The 17,759-nt window shown below is 33.6% G+C and overlaps 1 protein-coding gene across 8 annotated transcripts in view; it reads right to left on the bottom strand.

Annotated features, from left to right (window-relative positions):
- ATP11B (ATPase phospholipid transporting 11B (putative)) overlaps window positions 1–17,759 on the bottom strand; it is a 129,500-nt gene that overhangs the window by 44,224 nt on the left and 67,517 nt on the right. For all 8 annotated transcript variants that reach the window (XM_063104337.1, XM_063104383.1, XM_063104354.1 and 5 more), the window contains 8 exons: window positions 15,377–15,619; window positions 14,645–14,820; window positions 14,114–14,182; window positions 12,646–12,719; window positions 12,467–12,570; window positions 6,890–7,071; window positions 5,038–5,241; window positions 444–597 (listed from right to left, as the gene is read on the bottom strand). In XM_063104337.1, coding sequence (XP_062960407.1) covers window positions 444–597; window positions 5,038–5,241; window positions 6,890–7,071; window positions 12,467–12,570; window positions 12,646–12,719; window positions 14,114–14,182; window positions 14,645–14,820; window positions 15,377–15,619 — 1,206 coding nt within the window. The remainder of the gene's footprint in view (window positions 1–443; window positions 598–5,037; window positions 5,242–6,889; window positions 7,072–12,466; window positions 12,571–12,645; window positions 12,720–14,113; window positions 14,183–14,644; window positions 14,821–15,376; window positions 15,620–17,759) is intronic.

Below are 17,759 nucleotides of genomic sequence, written 5' to 3'. Positions count from 1 at the left end.
TTTACTACAGGTCTACTTGTCACTTGATAGACACTTTTAACAAAGAATGATCACTTCATGAGAATGCAAGAATAAGCAGAGATCAGCAGAACCACTCTGAAGGTGCTGATGAACTAGAGTCTCCTAGGCTCCTTCACTAGCTAAGCAACTAACTTGTGTAATATTAATTATCACAGTTCAAATTTGTGTTTCAGCAAGATCACAAACTGCTGCCCATCACAGACTTTACAGGTCATGATGAATAGCTGAAATCTTTAAGTTTACTCGAGAATTCCAAAAGTCTAATGTACACAGTTAAAATTCATAATGCAAGTGACTGACACCTAGCAAGATTCATATACTTCATACCATTAAATGGAACTATGTAAGGCATTTCCCTTAAAGAATATTTTAGATCTAAGTATATAAAGATATTTAGACAAACTTTTTATAGTGATACATACTTTTGCTTTTTGTAGTGGTGCCATACGACAGCATAATACAGCTGAACAATTTCTACAAACTTCCATAAATAGTTTTTCATGCTCCCTGAGTGCAAGAGATAGGCTGGTCCCATCTACTACCAGCCCATGCTGAATCACATGATCCTCTGTAATTCTGAAAGAGAAAATAATTATATCCTCTGTAAGATACCTAGAAGCCACATTATTTACACTCATATGGAACAAAAGATTCTTACTTAAAGATGAACCAGTCATCTACAAACTTTACTATTAAAAGACTGATATGTCAAAGAACAAACTCAGTTGTACTACCTGGAAGTTAAGATGAAGCAGAACTGAGAGTCACTGATAGGATGAGTAAAAAAGATGATATTCAATTTTACAATGAATTGACATATAGATACAGTAACTATATGTTCTAAAATGTGAATTGTAACAAATAATCTGAGGATATTCTCCCAAATTGTGAGAATGAAAAGTCTTACAAAAATAGAAACATTATTGGTTATACATTTAGTAAATCCTACTAGGTAAAAACAATTAAATGAAATAAAGAATGTTCAGGAAAATCCATGAGCTAGGTTCACCATATGTGTAAGTAGGAAGGAAAAAAATGAAGGAAACAGTACTGTCTTTAGATTGTAACACCAGATATTGCTATAGTGGAATATGGATAATACCCTCAATAGTGGGCATATGCTACACAAGCGCTATTAAAAGTATGGTCTGACTACTAGCAGATGGGCAAACTATTTGTTGCCAGGGAGACATAAGGAGCTTGCATCAGTTTGCAAATCAATTGTATCACTAGCACACTATTTTGCTCAACTCTTCTCCCCCTACTCTCCTTTGCTAATTAAGACTTTCTTGATAAGGAAGTAGTACATAGATTTACGTTCTAGTGCAAGCTCCTTTATGTTGTTGAATGCCAGCACTCAGGGTAGTACTTGCCTTGTGATATATGTAGGACAGTGCTACATATACCATAAGGAAAGTACAGGTTTACAGTATAGCAGATTCTGCTATTGAGAAATATCCCTCCATTTTTATTTATTTATTTATTGACAGCTGGCCAGTATGGAGATCTGAACCCTTGACCTTGATGTTATAACACTGCACTCTAACTAACTGAGCTAACCAGACAGCTCTATCCCTCCATTGTTAAATGAGAAGTGAGACTATTAAATGAACAACAAGCTAGAAAAGATAAACATAAACTGATACTGATAGACTTTAGTCTTATAACAGAAACACACTTTCAAAAGTTAAAAGGATGTCTTTCATAGCATGCCTAATCACTCTGTGTTGCACTATAATTATTTTCATTGGCTGCAGTTATTAATTATAGGAATGTATGCAACATAGGATACTCTGGTATATTAAAATGTCTTGGTAGCATGGGTAAGCACCATAAAATTTTTAAAAATGTGTTTTTCTCTTCTTTATTAATTCTCCAGTGTTTGAAATCAACGCCTACAATGACTGTTTTCTTTCCTATTCGCCAAACTTTACTTAGCAACCTGTGCTACCTCCGATGTCTGCAGCCTGTCCTAAGCACTGCTTGAGCAACATGCTTCCAAAGAAGTGGTTGCAGCCAAGAGTGGGACAGATCAGATCAGTTGTCCTAGGGAACCTTCTCAAGGCACACTAAATTAGGTGTTCCTCTGAACAGGCTTCATAAATTATCATATTATGATCTCACAATCTAAGGGATAATATTTAAGAAACAGAAATGCACTACAGTTCTGGCACATAGTGGGTAGCACCTGCTTGTCTCTGTAGCCTCATGTCTCATTACTCTCCATACCCTCTCCCACCTATTCCATTTTCTGGACACACTTTACTATTAATTCCTTGAATAAGCCTCTCCACCAGCTCTGAGAATTTATACACACTGCCCCCTTTGCTTCTTGGCGTTACTCTGTCCAGTTAACATATCCTCTTTCAGGAGGCAACACATCTTTCAGTTCTTCCAGAGCTCTCCCTAATACCCCTGGTCTAGGCTAAGTTTCCCTCTTCTGTCCTCCCACAGCTTCTGTTCTTGCCTCAGTTACAACTGGTCTATGACAATGTATTTACTTCTGTTTTCCCTATACCCTGTAAGTATTTTGAGAGTAAGCAACACATCTTATATGACTCCACGTTCCAAATACCTAGACAAGAGACAATATATATTTGTGAAGGAATGGCTATATAAACTAAAGCTTTCAAAAGTATGGAATTCTTTGCTCTACGCAAGATTTTTATGAGGATCTTTAGAATAAATACTTCCTGAAAGCCTGTAAACCAAACCCTATTGACTTATATGGTATCTCAGAAAATGTATTCCATCAAAACCATATAACTCTAAAATATAAATTTCACATGGAAAGTGCTATGGTTTGCATGTGGCATCTCCTCTAAAACTCACGTTGAAACTTAATCCCCACTGTGGTGGAATTTATTAGAACTAGGACCTCTGGGGATATGATTAAGTCATAAGGGCTCTGCCCTCATGAATGGATTACTGCTCTGATGAAAGAGGCTTCAGAGAGAATTCACCCTCTCTCATACCCTCTGTCCCTTTTGCAGTGTGAGGGCACACCATTCCTCCCCTCCAGAGGATGCAGTAACAAGGCGCCATCTTGGAAGCTGGGAGCAGCCCTCACCACCCAACCTGTCAGTATCTTGATTGTGAACTTCTCAGTCTCCAGAACTGTAAGCAATAACTTCTGTTCTTTCTAGATTACTCAATCTCAGATATTTTGTTAACAGTACAAACGGACTTAGATAGCAAGCCTCAAATCCACTTGAAGGGTGTAGTCCTCACTTATATAATATAGATTTTGTATAAAAAGGGAAACGAACAATACCAATGATCATAACATATTCATTAAAAGTACATATACAGAAGACAAATATGCTAAAATGCAAATAATAATTATCTTTAGTTGGCTGTATTATTAACCTTCTTCATAACTTTCGGTATTTTTCAAGTACACATGTATTACTTTTATAATCAGGAAAGTATTTTAGAAGGCATGAATAAAGTAAACAATTCTGAGCAATTAATTTCTATGTTTTAGGAAATTCTGTTTGGCATTATGGTACTTAAATGTTTGAGCAGCCACAACGCTGTTGACACTGCTCTGAAACTGTTATATAATTACAGTAACTAAATCAATCACCTTTTTTGCACTCAAGACCCTTCTGACAGTTGTACTGCCTTTTTAGAATGCTTAAGTAAGTTTTTCTTTGATGGAATCCAGAGTTAGTACCATATCAATGCTTACGTAACAAATATAAAACATTGAATGTAATTAACAACTATGGTGTTGTCTTTTTGTGTTTGTTTTTTCTACGTTAGTATCACAAGACTGCAAATGATAGGTACGTACAGGAGACTTAATATGCCTACATGCAAGCAGCCCTCATGCTCACACTGAAGAAGTACTTACTCCTTCATTTATCACAAAAAATTAGATTGCATTAAATGGGGGCAGTCAAATAAATATGATCTGCCTGTAAAAAAACAGATTTATAAAACAGTCTGAATTTAGAGTATAAATTCTTATGAAATAATCTTTGAATAGTAAAATGGAGATTAATTTCCCAGTTTGGTCATGCAAACAAGATTAGAGGTCAGCAAATGTCTTCCATAAAGGACCAGATAGTACATATTTCAATTTTAGGCTCTATGGCCCAAGAGGCAAAATTGAGGATGTTACATAGGTATTTATTTACTAAGAGAGAAAAGAAATTTCAACAAAATTTTTATTGACTAAGTTAAAAATGTAATAATAATTGAGTATATATTTTTTATAAATTAGAAGTCCACTAATGAGAAGAATGGAAATCTTTTGGAGGGAGGAATAATATTTTGCTTAATTTGGATTCAAAGTTAATGTTCTCTACCATCAAAACTGACTTCAAATGTTCATCTTCTACTGCTGATCACTAATGAGACTTTACATTTCAATATAATAGAACTATATTTATAATGAGATTTTATAATTCACCTTTGAAAATGTCTTTTCAAATAGGTAGTACAGCTAAAATATCACTGCATAGTAAACAATGCTTTGCTATCTAATTCTATGATAAAATAATTCCCACTACTGTGCCTTAAAAGTGTGATATTAAAGTCTATGTTTCTCTTCTTTTGATATGATGGCTACATACTGACAATAAGAAATGGTAAAATATCACAATATGGTGCTGTGTGGCACTCAAAACACTGTCCAGTTGTAACTGTGTCACTGATTTGTAATGTACCAAGCAGCAGTATGAAGTGATAAGAGTATTTCATAAGGTCTCTGTCTTGACTGCTCAACTCTGGAGCTGTAGTGCAAAAACAGTCATTCACAGTAGGTAAACAAATGTGGTTGTATACCAACCAAACTTTATTTACAGACAATGAAATATGAATTTCATATAATTTTCTTGTCATGAAATATTATCTTTCTTGGGTTCTTTTTCATCCATCAAAAAATGTAAAATCTACTTTTAGCTCATGAGCTTACAAAAAGCAGGCAGTGGCAGTGGGCTGTGTTTGGCTTGTTGGCCATAGTTTGCTGACCCCTGAACTGTATGACTTATATATCTATATTCTCACCTTCTGGCAAGCTGCCTCAATTGTTCAGCACATTCGCTGTCTGATTTCTGGTTTATAAGTTCAAGGATGTTCATGGTTCGATGAAAATGTCCACATGATAAGCTCACACTAACAGCTGTTTCATGTTTATCTCCAGTAAGTACCCATACTTTGATACCAGCCATTCTCAATGCTTCAATAGTTTCTCGAACTTTATCTTGTAGTCTGAAAATAAAAGAAACAAAGTTGACAGTAGAGAATACTTTTCTGACTGTATGTTAAGTATAAACCACATAATATATGTAAGGTAAATTCTGGATTCCTTGACCTAGGAATGTTAAAGTATAGCAATATAACTGAAATTTTCTCCCATTAGGGAAAAAACAAGTATAAACAGATTTCCAATCATCTGGTTAACATAAAAATCAACCAATTAAAATCTAAAACGTCATATTTTAAGAGTATATTTTCAAAGTTGATTTTTACAGGACCAAACTATATAGTATTCATAAACTCCTATTTTATTAGGCAGTCTTAAATTTCAAATCAGAATTATATATTTTTTTTTAATAAAAAAATTTCTCAAATCACCCATATAGTTCGAAAATCAGACTGTAGAAAATAAAGGACTACGTAAGTTCAGGTGAATCTCAAAAATCTCATGAAGACAACTGAAAAGTAAATAAACACATAGATTAAAGAAACATGCAAACAGTCTTAGATCTAGGGGAAAAGGAAAACATAAAAATCTTACTTTGTAGAACTCAATTTAATTTACAGAACTCAATTTAATTCAAGAAACTGTGAAAGAGACATTGAAGTAGATACTGGGGAACAAAGACAAAGAATAAAAGGATGTCACAGAATTCATAGGCTTACAGAGGAGAAAATCTTACTAGAGATGGGAAAGGGAAGTGGGAGGGGAAATAGTGAGAGACTTGGTTAATGGACACAAAATTATAGCTACTTGCGAAAAGTAAGTTCTATTGGTGTACAGTTGAGCTAGGCATCTAAAATTAACAATAATTTACTGCATATTATCAAATGGCTAGAAGAGAGGAGATCAAATGTTCACATCACAAGGACATGATTAAGTTTTCCAATGATGAATTATGCTAATTACCCACATCTTCTCATCATACATTGTATATACATGTATTGAAAAATAATTCTGTGCCCCATAAATATGTATAATCAATGCATTTCAATATAAAAAAAAGAATAGAAATTTTAAGGTCAAAAAACAAAACAAAACAAAAATCCCAAATAAGTATAATATAGTTCTAAGGACAACAACAAAATTACCTACAAAATTCCGAGACATCACAAGGAAGAGAATTTTTAATACTGTTTGGTGTCAGGAAAGGTCTTACTGGATATCTGAACTATAGTTTATAAATAGGTATTCACAGATGGATAGGGAAGGGAAGATCCATCAAGGCAGAAAGCACACCCTTGCCAAGGAACAAAGACATAAAATAGAATAGTTTTAATTAAAGTTGGTGTGCAGAGGAGAACTACAAACAGTTCAGTATTGTTGAAACATAAAGTGAGGGGAACAGTGGTGGGAGGTGAGGCTGGAGAATTAAGCAGGTGCTTAAAGTCTTTGTATGGCACGCTGAGGAGTATTCTAAAAATTCAAGCTTATGAGAAAACTACAATAGCTGGTTTCCTTCATCTATTTCAGATATCTGACTAGAATAAAAATTATATATACTGACTGGGAAAAATTAGGCTTTACTTATTTTGATTTTAAGTATATTAAGTTATTATAGGATGTTAATAAATAGAATTTATGTCATATACTAGAAACATTTGGCTAGAAAAATTCATATGAGAGAAAAATGATATTGCTTATTTTTCTGATACTTACCTGTCTTCCACTGCTGTAGCTCCAAGTAATGTCAAGTCTTTTTCTACGACCTGGAAGGCATCTGCCAATTTCTCTTCCCGTTGCTGCAAGGCAGTCCTGGCTTCAAATAAGCATCTATTTATTTCCTCATACTCTTTAGAAGTTAACTGTCTATAGGCTATACACAGAGTTCGGAGCCCTTTCTAAAACAAAACAAAACAAAATTAAAGACAAAAACCAAACGCAAATAACAGAAAATCAAGAAGTCATTGAAATAAACTGAGAATCCTTTACCAAAATTAATAACAAATCATTTAAAAAGTTGTCATTTAGTGACAGGAAATAAATGAAGTGTCACCAAACCCTAGTGATCTGAGTTATAGAACACATATTATCATAGGTTGTTCAACTTCTGAAGAGTTCTTAAAAAGTTGCTCAAAATGATTACGGTCATTGAATTGTAGAATGTTAGAGCCTAGAAAGGATCATAAAGACTATCTTATTTGTAGTTTCAAACTGTGTTACATGCAAAGCCAGAAAGTTCTATAATGGTACCTTCAGGATTGTTGAGAGAGACAGATCCAGGTTCTACTCCTCCACTATAACTTACAAATACACTTTTACCTACTCTGAAAGGAAGATTTTTTTGTCTTTTTTTTTTTTTTTTTTTTTTTAAGTAAATGAGATCATAATATCCGGAGGTTTCATTGTCATTTGTCATTTTCAATGACAAAATTTGCCATTCAAATTGTAAAATGGGGGCCGCCCCCGTGGCGCACTCAGGAGAGTGCGGTGCTGGGAGCGCAGCAGCGCTCCCACCACGGGTTCGGATCCTGTATAGGGATGGCCGGTGTGCTCTATGGCTGAGTGCGGTGCGGCCGCTCACCAAAAAGACAAAAAACAAACAAATAAACAAAAAAAACCCAAACAAACAAACAAAAAAACAAATTGTAAAATGGCCAGGCCGGCCTGTGGCTCACTCGGGAGAGTGTGGTGCTCATAACACCAAGGCCACGGGTTCGGATCTCATATAGGGATGGCCGGTTAGCTCACTGGGTGAGCATGGTGCTGACAACACCAAGTCAAGGGTTAAGATGCCCTTACCGGTCACTTAAATAAAAAAAATGTAAAATGGCCATTTATCAAATAAAGAATACTTTCTAGATCTAAAAAAACGAATGATTTTAAATAACCTCATTATACCTTCACCAGTGAATTGGAATTACACAACACTTAGGAATATATATTTGATTATCAGATTCTACTAGGCTCAAATTTTCCTCATGGTGTTAATCTCTAAAAGTTGGTATCTAAATGTAAAAGGTTTATAAAAGTTCTTTACTTGCTAGACATTTTCCTCAGAAAACCACGCTATAAATTTTCTAATAACAGAACTTTGAAAGAGTAGATTTTAAAAAACCATATGTCACTATTTAGCAGATTTCTAAATAGTGACATTCCTTTCCTGGAGACAAATGAAAATGAAAATACAACATATCAGAACCTATAGGATATATCAAAAGCATTTCTAGAGAGTTTACAGGAATAAATGCCTACATCAAAAAAGAAGAAAGACTTCAAATAAACAACCTGACATTAGACCTCAAGGAGCTGGAAAAACAAGAACAAACCCCAAATCAGTAGTAAGAGAGAAATAACAAAGATCAGATCAGAAATAAATGAATTAGTGACTTAAAAAAACAATACAAAAGATTGATGAAACATAGAGTTTATTTTTCCAAAAGATAAACAAAAGTGATAAAACTTTAGCTAGACTAATGAAGAAAAAAGAGAGACGACTCAAATAAAAATCAGAAACAAAAAAGGAGATCAGATCAGATACCACAGAAATACAAAGGATCATAGGAGACTACTACAAACAACTATGTGCGAACAAACTGGAAAACCTAGAAGAAATGGATAAATTCCTGAACACAAACAACTTACCAAAGTTAAATCATGAAGAACTAGAAAACCTAACAGGCCAATAATGAGTAATGAGATTGAAGCAGTAATAAGATTGTTTCACTGCTGAATTCTACCAAACGGTTAAAGAAGAACTAACACCAATTCTTCTCAAACGCTTCCAAAAAATTGAAGGGGAGAGAATACTTCCAAACTCATTCTATAAAGCCAGTATTACCCTTATACCCAAACTGGAAAAAAGACACAACAAAAAAAGAAAACTATAGACCAATATCCCTAATGAACACAGATCCAAAAATCCTCAGAATACTAGCAAACAGAATCCAATAACACATTAAAAATATCATTCACCATGACTAAGTCAGATTCATCCCAGGGATATAAGGATGGTTCAACATACACAAATCAATAAACATGATACATCATATCAACAGGAAGGAAAAAAAACATATGATCATTTCAATAGATGTAGACAAAACATTTGATAAAGTCCAACACTGCTTCATGATAAAAACACTCAATAAATTAGGTTTAGACAGAATGTAACTCAACATAATAAAGGCCATATACAACAAACCCACAACTAATGTGACACTGAATGGACAAAAATTGGAGGCTTTTCCTGTAAGATCTGGAACCAGGATGCCAACTTTCCCAACTCTTATTCAACATAGTACTAGAAGTTCTAGCCAGGATAATAAGACAAGAGAAAGAAATAAAGGGCTTCCCAATTGGAAAGGAAAAAGTCAGTGACAATCATGTACATAGAAAACTCTAAGACCCAACCAAAAAATTACTAGCACTAAAAATTGAATTCATTATAGTGGCAGGATACAAAATCCACACACGAAAATCAATACTTCCTATATGCCAATAATGCAATAGCTGAAGAAGACATCAAGAAATCCTACTCACAATAGTTACCAACAAAAATGAAATACCTAGGAGTCAATTTTACCAAGGAGGTGAAAGACCTCTACAATGAAAACTATAAAACACTGGTGAAAAATATCAAAAAGGACACAAATAAATGGAAAGATATCCCATTTTCCTGCGTAGGAAGAATTAACATAATCAAAATGTCCATATTACCCAAAGCAATCTACACATTCCGTGCAATCCCTATCAAAATACTGATGACATTCTTCACAGAAACAGAAAAAAACAATCTTAAAATTTGTATGGAACCACAAAAGACCCCGTACAGCTAAAGCAATCTTGAACAAAAAGAACAAAGTTGGAGACATCACACTTCCTGACTTCAAAATATACTATAAAATTATAGTAACCAAAACAGCATGGTACTGGCATAGAAACAGGCAAATAGGACAATGGAACAGAATAGAGATCCCAGAAATAAACCCATACATTTACAGCCAACTTGTTTTCAGCAAAGGTGCCAAGAATATACAGTGGGGAAGGAACTGCCTCTTCAATAAATGGTGCTGGGAAAACTGGATATCCACATGCAGAAGATTGAAATTAGACACTTATCTCTCACCATTTACAAAAATCAACTCAAAGTGGGTCAGAGACCTAAATTTAAGACCTGAAACTATGAAATTACTAGAAGAAGACATAGGGGAAGGCTACACGAAGTGGGTGGGGGCAGTGCTTTTTTGAGTGAGATTACAAAGGTACAGGCAGCTAAAGCAAAAAAATACAAATGGGATCACATCAAACTGAAAAGCTTCTGCACAGCAAGGAACACTATCAACAATGAGAATGGGAGAAAGTGCCTGCAAATTACACATCAGACAAAGGGCTAATATCCAGAAGGAACTCAAACAGCAGCAGCAAAAAACCAAATAATCCAATTTAAAAATGGGCAAAGGACCTGAATAGACATTTCTCAAATGAAGACATATAAATGGACAACAAGCACAAGAAAAAATGCTCAAATCACTAATGATCAGGGAAATGTAAATTAAAACCACAATGAGATATCATCTCACCCCCGTTAGAATGGCTATTATCAGCAAGACAGAAAATAAATACTGGGGAGCATATGGAGAAAAGGGAACCCTCCTACAGTGTTGAAGGGAATGTAAATTGGTACAGTCATTGTGGAAAACAATATGGAGGCTCCTCAGAGAAGTGAAAAAAGATCTATCTTATGACCCAGCTATCCCACTCCTGGTACATATCCAAAGGAAATGAAATCAATATATCAAAAAGAAACCTGCACTCATATGTTCATTGCAACACTATTCACAGTTGCCAAGAGATGGAATCTACCTGAAAGCCCATCAATGAATGAATGGATAAAAAAACTGTGGTATATAGATACAATGGAATACTATTCAGCTATAAAAAGAAATGACATCCTAACATTTGCAGCAACATGGATGGAACTGGAAACCATCATGTTAAGTGAAGTTAAGTCAGGTACAGAAAGACAAATACTGCATGATGTCATTCACATGTGGAATTAAAAAAAAAAAAGTGGTTCTCAGAAGGAGACAGTAAAATAATGGTTACCAGAGGCCATGAGGGAAGTGGGGTGGGAGGGAGGAGAAGTGGTAGACTTAATGGGTACAAAACTATGCTATCTATCCTAAGTGAATCATTGTGCAGTATATGCATGTAATGAAATGACACACTGTGTCCCACAGATATGTACAAATAAATGTTAAAATTTTTAAAAAAATGCAAAAATGAGAGATCATGAGATTGTAAGACTGAGAGCTGTTTAATAAGTTTCCTGTTTACATAAACAGTGGCTCTTTTTTTAAAAGAGTTTCCTATATTCCTTTATTTTTTAAGATTTTATATCTGTTGAGAACAGATATAATTCACACACCATAAAATTCACCTCTTTAAAAAGAATCGAAATTATTGGGTTTTTAGTATATTCACAGAGTTGTGCAATCACCACCACTATCTAATACCAAAACATTTTCATCAACCCCCAAAGCAATCCCGTACCCAGTAGCATTTCTCACCTTCCTCAAGCCCCTTGCACCCACTAATTGGCTTTCTCTATGAGTCTGCCTATTCTGGATATTTCATAAAAATGTAATATATGGCCTTTTGTGTTTGGTTTTTTCACTCAGCATAAACTTTTCAAGGTACATCCATGTTGTAGCATATATCAGTACTCTGTCCTTTTTAATGGCCAAATAATATTACATTATATGAATATACCACATTTTATCCATCCATTCATCAGTTAAAAATTTGGGCTATTAGAAATAATGCTGCTTATGAATATTCATGTACAAGTTTTTGTATGAACATACGTTTTCATTTCTCTTGGATGTATACCTAGGAGTGGGATTGCTGGGTCATATTGTAACTCCATGTTTACCTTTTGAGGAACTGCCAAACTGTCTTCCAAAGTGGCTTCATCATTTATAATCCCACCAACAATGTATTCTTCACATCCTTGGGATTCCCCTATTTCTTTTAATAACCCCCTTTTTCAATAGCATAGTTTGAGTGGTTCTTACAATCAGAAATACCCTCACTGTAATAAGTTTGAGATGAAGACATGTTTTAGCAGGTTAAAAGTCAATTTTTACACAGAGAATGTGGAGTCAATCAACACAAAGTGTAACAGAACTGCAAAATTTCCATAATTTTTGATGAATTATTAATAAATAATGAAGCCCCAAATCTTTCATAAATATATCTTCTAGAATTTTTTAAATCATAGAAATTTGTACTCACCAAAGCAAATTCATCTACATGAATTCTTGTTTTTTCTATTTCTCCACCTATACATTTAGGGAGAATAGATGATTCAGCTCCTTTAGCAAATAAAAACTTCTCACCTAAAAAGAAAAAATGAATTATCAAGCTCTTAATATTAGATAAATAAAACTTTATTAAAAGTGTAGATTGGTTACCTGAAGGTGCCTGAACAATTACACTCATTCTCCTACGATCTGAATCAAATTCCAGAATATGAAGCAGTTTGTACCTAAAGAAAAGAAAATAAGGAAGATGAAAACTTTACTTTTTTGAATAATATTAAATGCATATTTGGAAAGAATTACTATAAAAGAAAGGCTAATTCAGAACAAGAAATTAATCTCATAGATATTTTCATGATGATGGATTATGAGTCATTAATAACAAAACAGGATAGAAACAGAAGGAATTGACATTGAGTACTTACAAAATGCCATGTACTTTATATACCTATATCACTTAATACCCATGAAAAGCCAAGTAGGTAGTTCTTATCTCATTTTTACCAATGAGAACTATTGAACTCAGAAAGGTTAATTAATTTGCCTAAAGTCAAATAAGCTTGTGCGTGGCAGAGGAAGGACTAGAATCCAGATCTGCCCAGCTCCATGTTTTTCTCATCTTTTCTTCTTAGGTGAGAAGTTTTTATTTGCTAAAGGAGCTGAATCATCAATTCCTCCTAAATGTATAGGTGGAGAAACAGAAAAGATGATTGAGTCTCAACCTCTTTTTCTGTCCTAATACACCTAACAAATGCAGCACACTCACATCAGTATCAGAAGCTCATTATAACAGTGATTCTCAACCTGGGTGTGTGTAAATGGGTGGGGGAGAACAAATGCCTCTTTACAGAGCTGTAAAAGAATTTGTGTGGACAGATAACGTGTATCTTGAAAAGTCTTCTGGATGAAACTTACACAATGATGTACCTATGGAATGCTCTGCACATCGCAAAGAAAAATACTGAGTAGAATGATGGTTTACAAGTTGATAAAATGAGTTAGATGCCCACATGAAAGCAGCCAGAGAATGGGCCCTATTTCATTTGAAGAGCATAGTCTGGAAAAGCACAGAGTTAAGATAAGTTCAGAATTGATAAAACCATAAAAGGTGTACATATAGTAAGGAGGAATTAATTTATCAGAGTGGAAATATTGGAAATAGCTGTTCCACAATGTTTGAAAGATAAAATCATAGGAAATATAAGGAAAGTTTTCTTTACACAGTGAGTAAAAACCTTTAAAAACCATTACCCCAGGAGTGTCTAAAAATAAACATATAAGTAAAGAATCAGTAAGCTAAAGTCTAAATGAAAGACTCAGAGCAGAATATTGTTATAACTGTGATAAAATACAAAGTAATAGTGGCATCATTCCAGAGCAGAGGTCAGTAAACTTTTCTATAAAGGGCCTGATAGTGAATATTTCAGGCTTTGCAGGCCATAGATGGTTTCTGTTGCACATTCTTTCTTTTTTTTAAAAATAACCCTTTAATAATATAACGTAGTTCATGGACTGTACAAACAAGACTAATAAGCTAGATTTGGCCTGTGAGTCATAGTTTATGGATCCCTGTTCTGTATACTTAATAGAGAAAACATTACAACATACAAAGAAAAATTACCGTTCCAGTTTTCCAAGTGTTTTAACTTCCATAGTTTCTTCAGAATTGCCAATAAATACAACACCAATTCTAGGGATTAAAAGGACAAAGAAATGTAAGATTTAAGGTATGATATTTCATATCCACAATATGTCCTTATATCCTATCTTAAATAAAAACATTTAAAATGAAAGTTTAAAATATACTTTAAAAATTTCCTTTGAATATATCATTACTTTTAAGAATTTGAAGAATCAGATAGGCTCAGAACAAGACATATGCAAGTATTTCTCAAAATTTTACTATACAGATTTCATAGTAACCACATTTTTAAAGAGATCTTAAAAATATGATTCAATGCAAGCTTGATAACAAATTAGTAACACTTCAAATTCTCATTTAAAATGCACTTCTACCTTTATGTGTTTATATGAATTTTGACAACTTAAAATGGTGAATTTATGTTTGGAAATTTCAAATGATGATTCTTTAATATTCTAACATTTATTTAAAAGGTGTTTTTCTGAAGATTTGAAATTTAGACTAAATTACCTTGCAGCAGCTTCAACTAGAGCCTTTTCATCTGGTGAAGATGCATAGTACTCCAATGGGGAGGGTGCCAGGTTGGACTGCCAGGGACCATCACCAATGCCATCAGTCTGAACACCGCTAATCTGTACAGTGTGACAGAGACTGACTGCTTTAAAGAAGAGATCGTGTTCTTTAATCTGTAGAAACATAATACATATTCATGATAAAAATATCATTCCCCAATATCATTTAGGAAATTAGAAACAGAATTCTAAGACTTAGAATAAGAGTGCTACCTCAATTGCCTGAATAATAGCTGGTTGCTTCTACATTCAAAAGTAAAATGTCATATTTGCTTAGGACCCTTCAATATATGAGCATCTTTTTAGGAGGCATAACAAAATTGCACGTAAAGAAGAATATTCTTTTGTGGATGAAGTGAGATCTCAAAAAGTATTGAATAAATTTAAGCTCTGTTTCTCAGTAAAGTCTTCCTCGCTGCAAGGTAGTAAGGGTTTTTCCTAGCTCAGTTAGTTCCATTTAAATACCCGGAGAGATAAGGCAAACACATATTAAGTGACAAGTTAAACTGGATTGTAACCACAAATTCTTGTAGCACTGAATCAAAGATATACATTTCAAATATATATATTCCTTGCTCTGCTGATGCAAACTTTTTTCCTACAACCCATCAATTACGGAAGAGAATTATTTCACATGAAACCTTTATTTATTAATTAAAAAATTCCTTACTAGTTCAGTTTCATTTTCAGGACTGGTTCTAAAAGAGGAACTGGTTGTAAGATGGGTTAAGTTGTTAAGATGAGATAAACTACTAGGATAAGATAAGTCTCCTTCTGAAGAGTCTGGTGTTGGTCCTTCAAGTAGAAGTCTACCATTTATTTCTCGGTATTTTATGCCATTAATTGAACATTCTCGAAAATGCATCTCATTTTCTGTCAGTGTACCAGTTTTATCTGTAAATACATACTCCACCTAGAGAGAGAGAAAACAAAAGATAATAAACCTTGTGTTCATGGTCCCATATTATACAAAAAAAATTTGTCCTCTGTCTCCTGAAGTCAAGTTTCCCTTTTAATATTGATATAGTGATATTGAAATTCTTATACTCTAAACACAATTAAATTCTAAAGATGTAAAGGAAACAAAACAGAATAACACAAATATTTTAAATCTACATACCCTTTGAAGCTTGTGGCACCTTTAGATACATGTTCATCTGTAGAGTTGATTGAGATGTGCTATTAGTACTACTTTTCTATATCTTGGCTAAGGTGTTTTTAAGTAGCAGGATGCAAGAATTATCTTTGAAGCAAGGGTGAAAAGGATGCTTAATAACCTAGAATGTGAAAGGGTATCTGAGCCAGGAGAAATGGTACAGAGCTGGGAATAGGAACACAAAATGATAGCAACACAAGGAGTTAAAGTTGAGAAGTTGTCTAAATTAGACAGAGGAAATTGAAACTGAGGGCAAAAAGCAAACTTAGTGAAAAGAAAAAATCCTCAAAAGAAAAAAAACATATTTTTAAAAAGCAGGTAACACAAATTATTTTATTACTCTTGGAGACTAATTGTAGAAAACTAACGGTAAAAGAAAAGTCCATGAAGAAAACAATGTAATAGTCGAGTCTTGATGCAATGAGGATTATGGTAAGGATTTGATTACTACAATGATGTCTGGGGAAGGAAGTCATTTAAAAAGGGAAGTAGGCATCACAATGAAGAAAACAAACTACAGACCAATATCCCTATGAATACAGATGCAAACCAAATCCAGAAACATATGACTAGGACTATACACCATGAATATGTGGGATTTATCCTAGGATTGCAGATTGATTCAATATAAAAAAAATCAATTTTACTAGTAGAATAAAAGACAAGTACCATTTTATTAATATGGTGGATATTAATAAAATGGTACTTGTCTTTTATTCTACTAATAAAATGACTATCTAATTAGATGCAGAAAAAGCTTTTGACAAAATCTAATCCCTTCATGATAAAAACACTCAACAAATTAGGGATAGAAAGGAACTTCCTCAAACTGATAAAAAGGTACCTACAAAAACCCCACAGGTAACAACATGCTTTTCTTCCTAACATCAGAAATAAGACAAAGATGTCTGCTTTTGCCACTTTTATTCAACATTGTCCTAAAGGTTCTAGCCAAGGTAGTTAGACCAAAAAAATAAAAAAGAAAGAAAGAAATAAAAAAAGTTATCCTTACTGGTCTCTATTTGCAGAAGACATGATCTCGTATATAGAAAATCCTAAGGATTCCACTTAACTATTAGAACTAATTAACGAGTTCCACAAGATTCCAGGATAAAAGACCAATATACAAAAAGAAAGGTAAAGTTGGAAAAAAATTGTTTTGACCAAGAAATAAAAAACCATACTTCAAGGGTCATATTTTTGGGAATGGTAGAGATAAATACAACATCTGAGACACAGAAATTCTGCTATGTAAAATAATAATAATAAAAGCCAATAACTGTATAGCACTCACTATACTACAAGCACTGCTAAGTATTTGAACTCACTTATTCCTTTCAACAACTCCATAAGGTAGGTATTATTATTACAAATATTTCAGAGAAGAGAAAACTAAGGAAGAGTAAGGTTGAGTAATTTATCCAAAGTCACAGAGCTAGTAAATGGTAAAACTGGAAATGAAAGATAAGATATTTTATCCTTGTTACTTGATATTAAATGTTGCCCAGTATCTATAGCAAATGTTCAACTGGAATTTAAAGGTGAATATACAGAGATATCACTTACCCATACAAGTTAATTAAAACAAAACAAAACAAAAAAACACTTAGGAAGAATGAGAGGTGAGGTGTACAGAAAATATTATGGTATAAAATACAACCGCAGTCAAACAGAAATAATACTCTAGAGACTATGAGAATAGAGACAGACCTATCAGTCATGAAGAATTCTTTAGAAAAAAGATTAGATGGTAGACATTAATTAACTAAATTAACTTTGATTTTTAAAAATACATATATAATATCAAAAAATTTAATCTTTTGGTGATAAAGAGGTCATTGTATACCTTCATAAGGATAGTTTCTTGGATAGTAAGAAAATGAAAGAACATAGAAAA

Source organism: Cynocephalus volans, chromosome 1 (assembly GCF_027409185.1).
Source record: "Cynocephalus volans isolate mCynVol1 chromosome 1, mCynVol1.pri, whole genome shotgun sequence".
NCBI lineage: Eukaryota > Metazoa > Chordata > Mammalia > Dermoptera > Cynocephalidae > Cynocephalus > Cynocephalus volans.
This window is presented reverse-complemented; position numbering and strand designations above follow the sequence as displayed.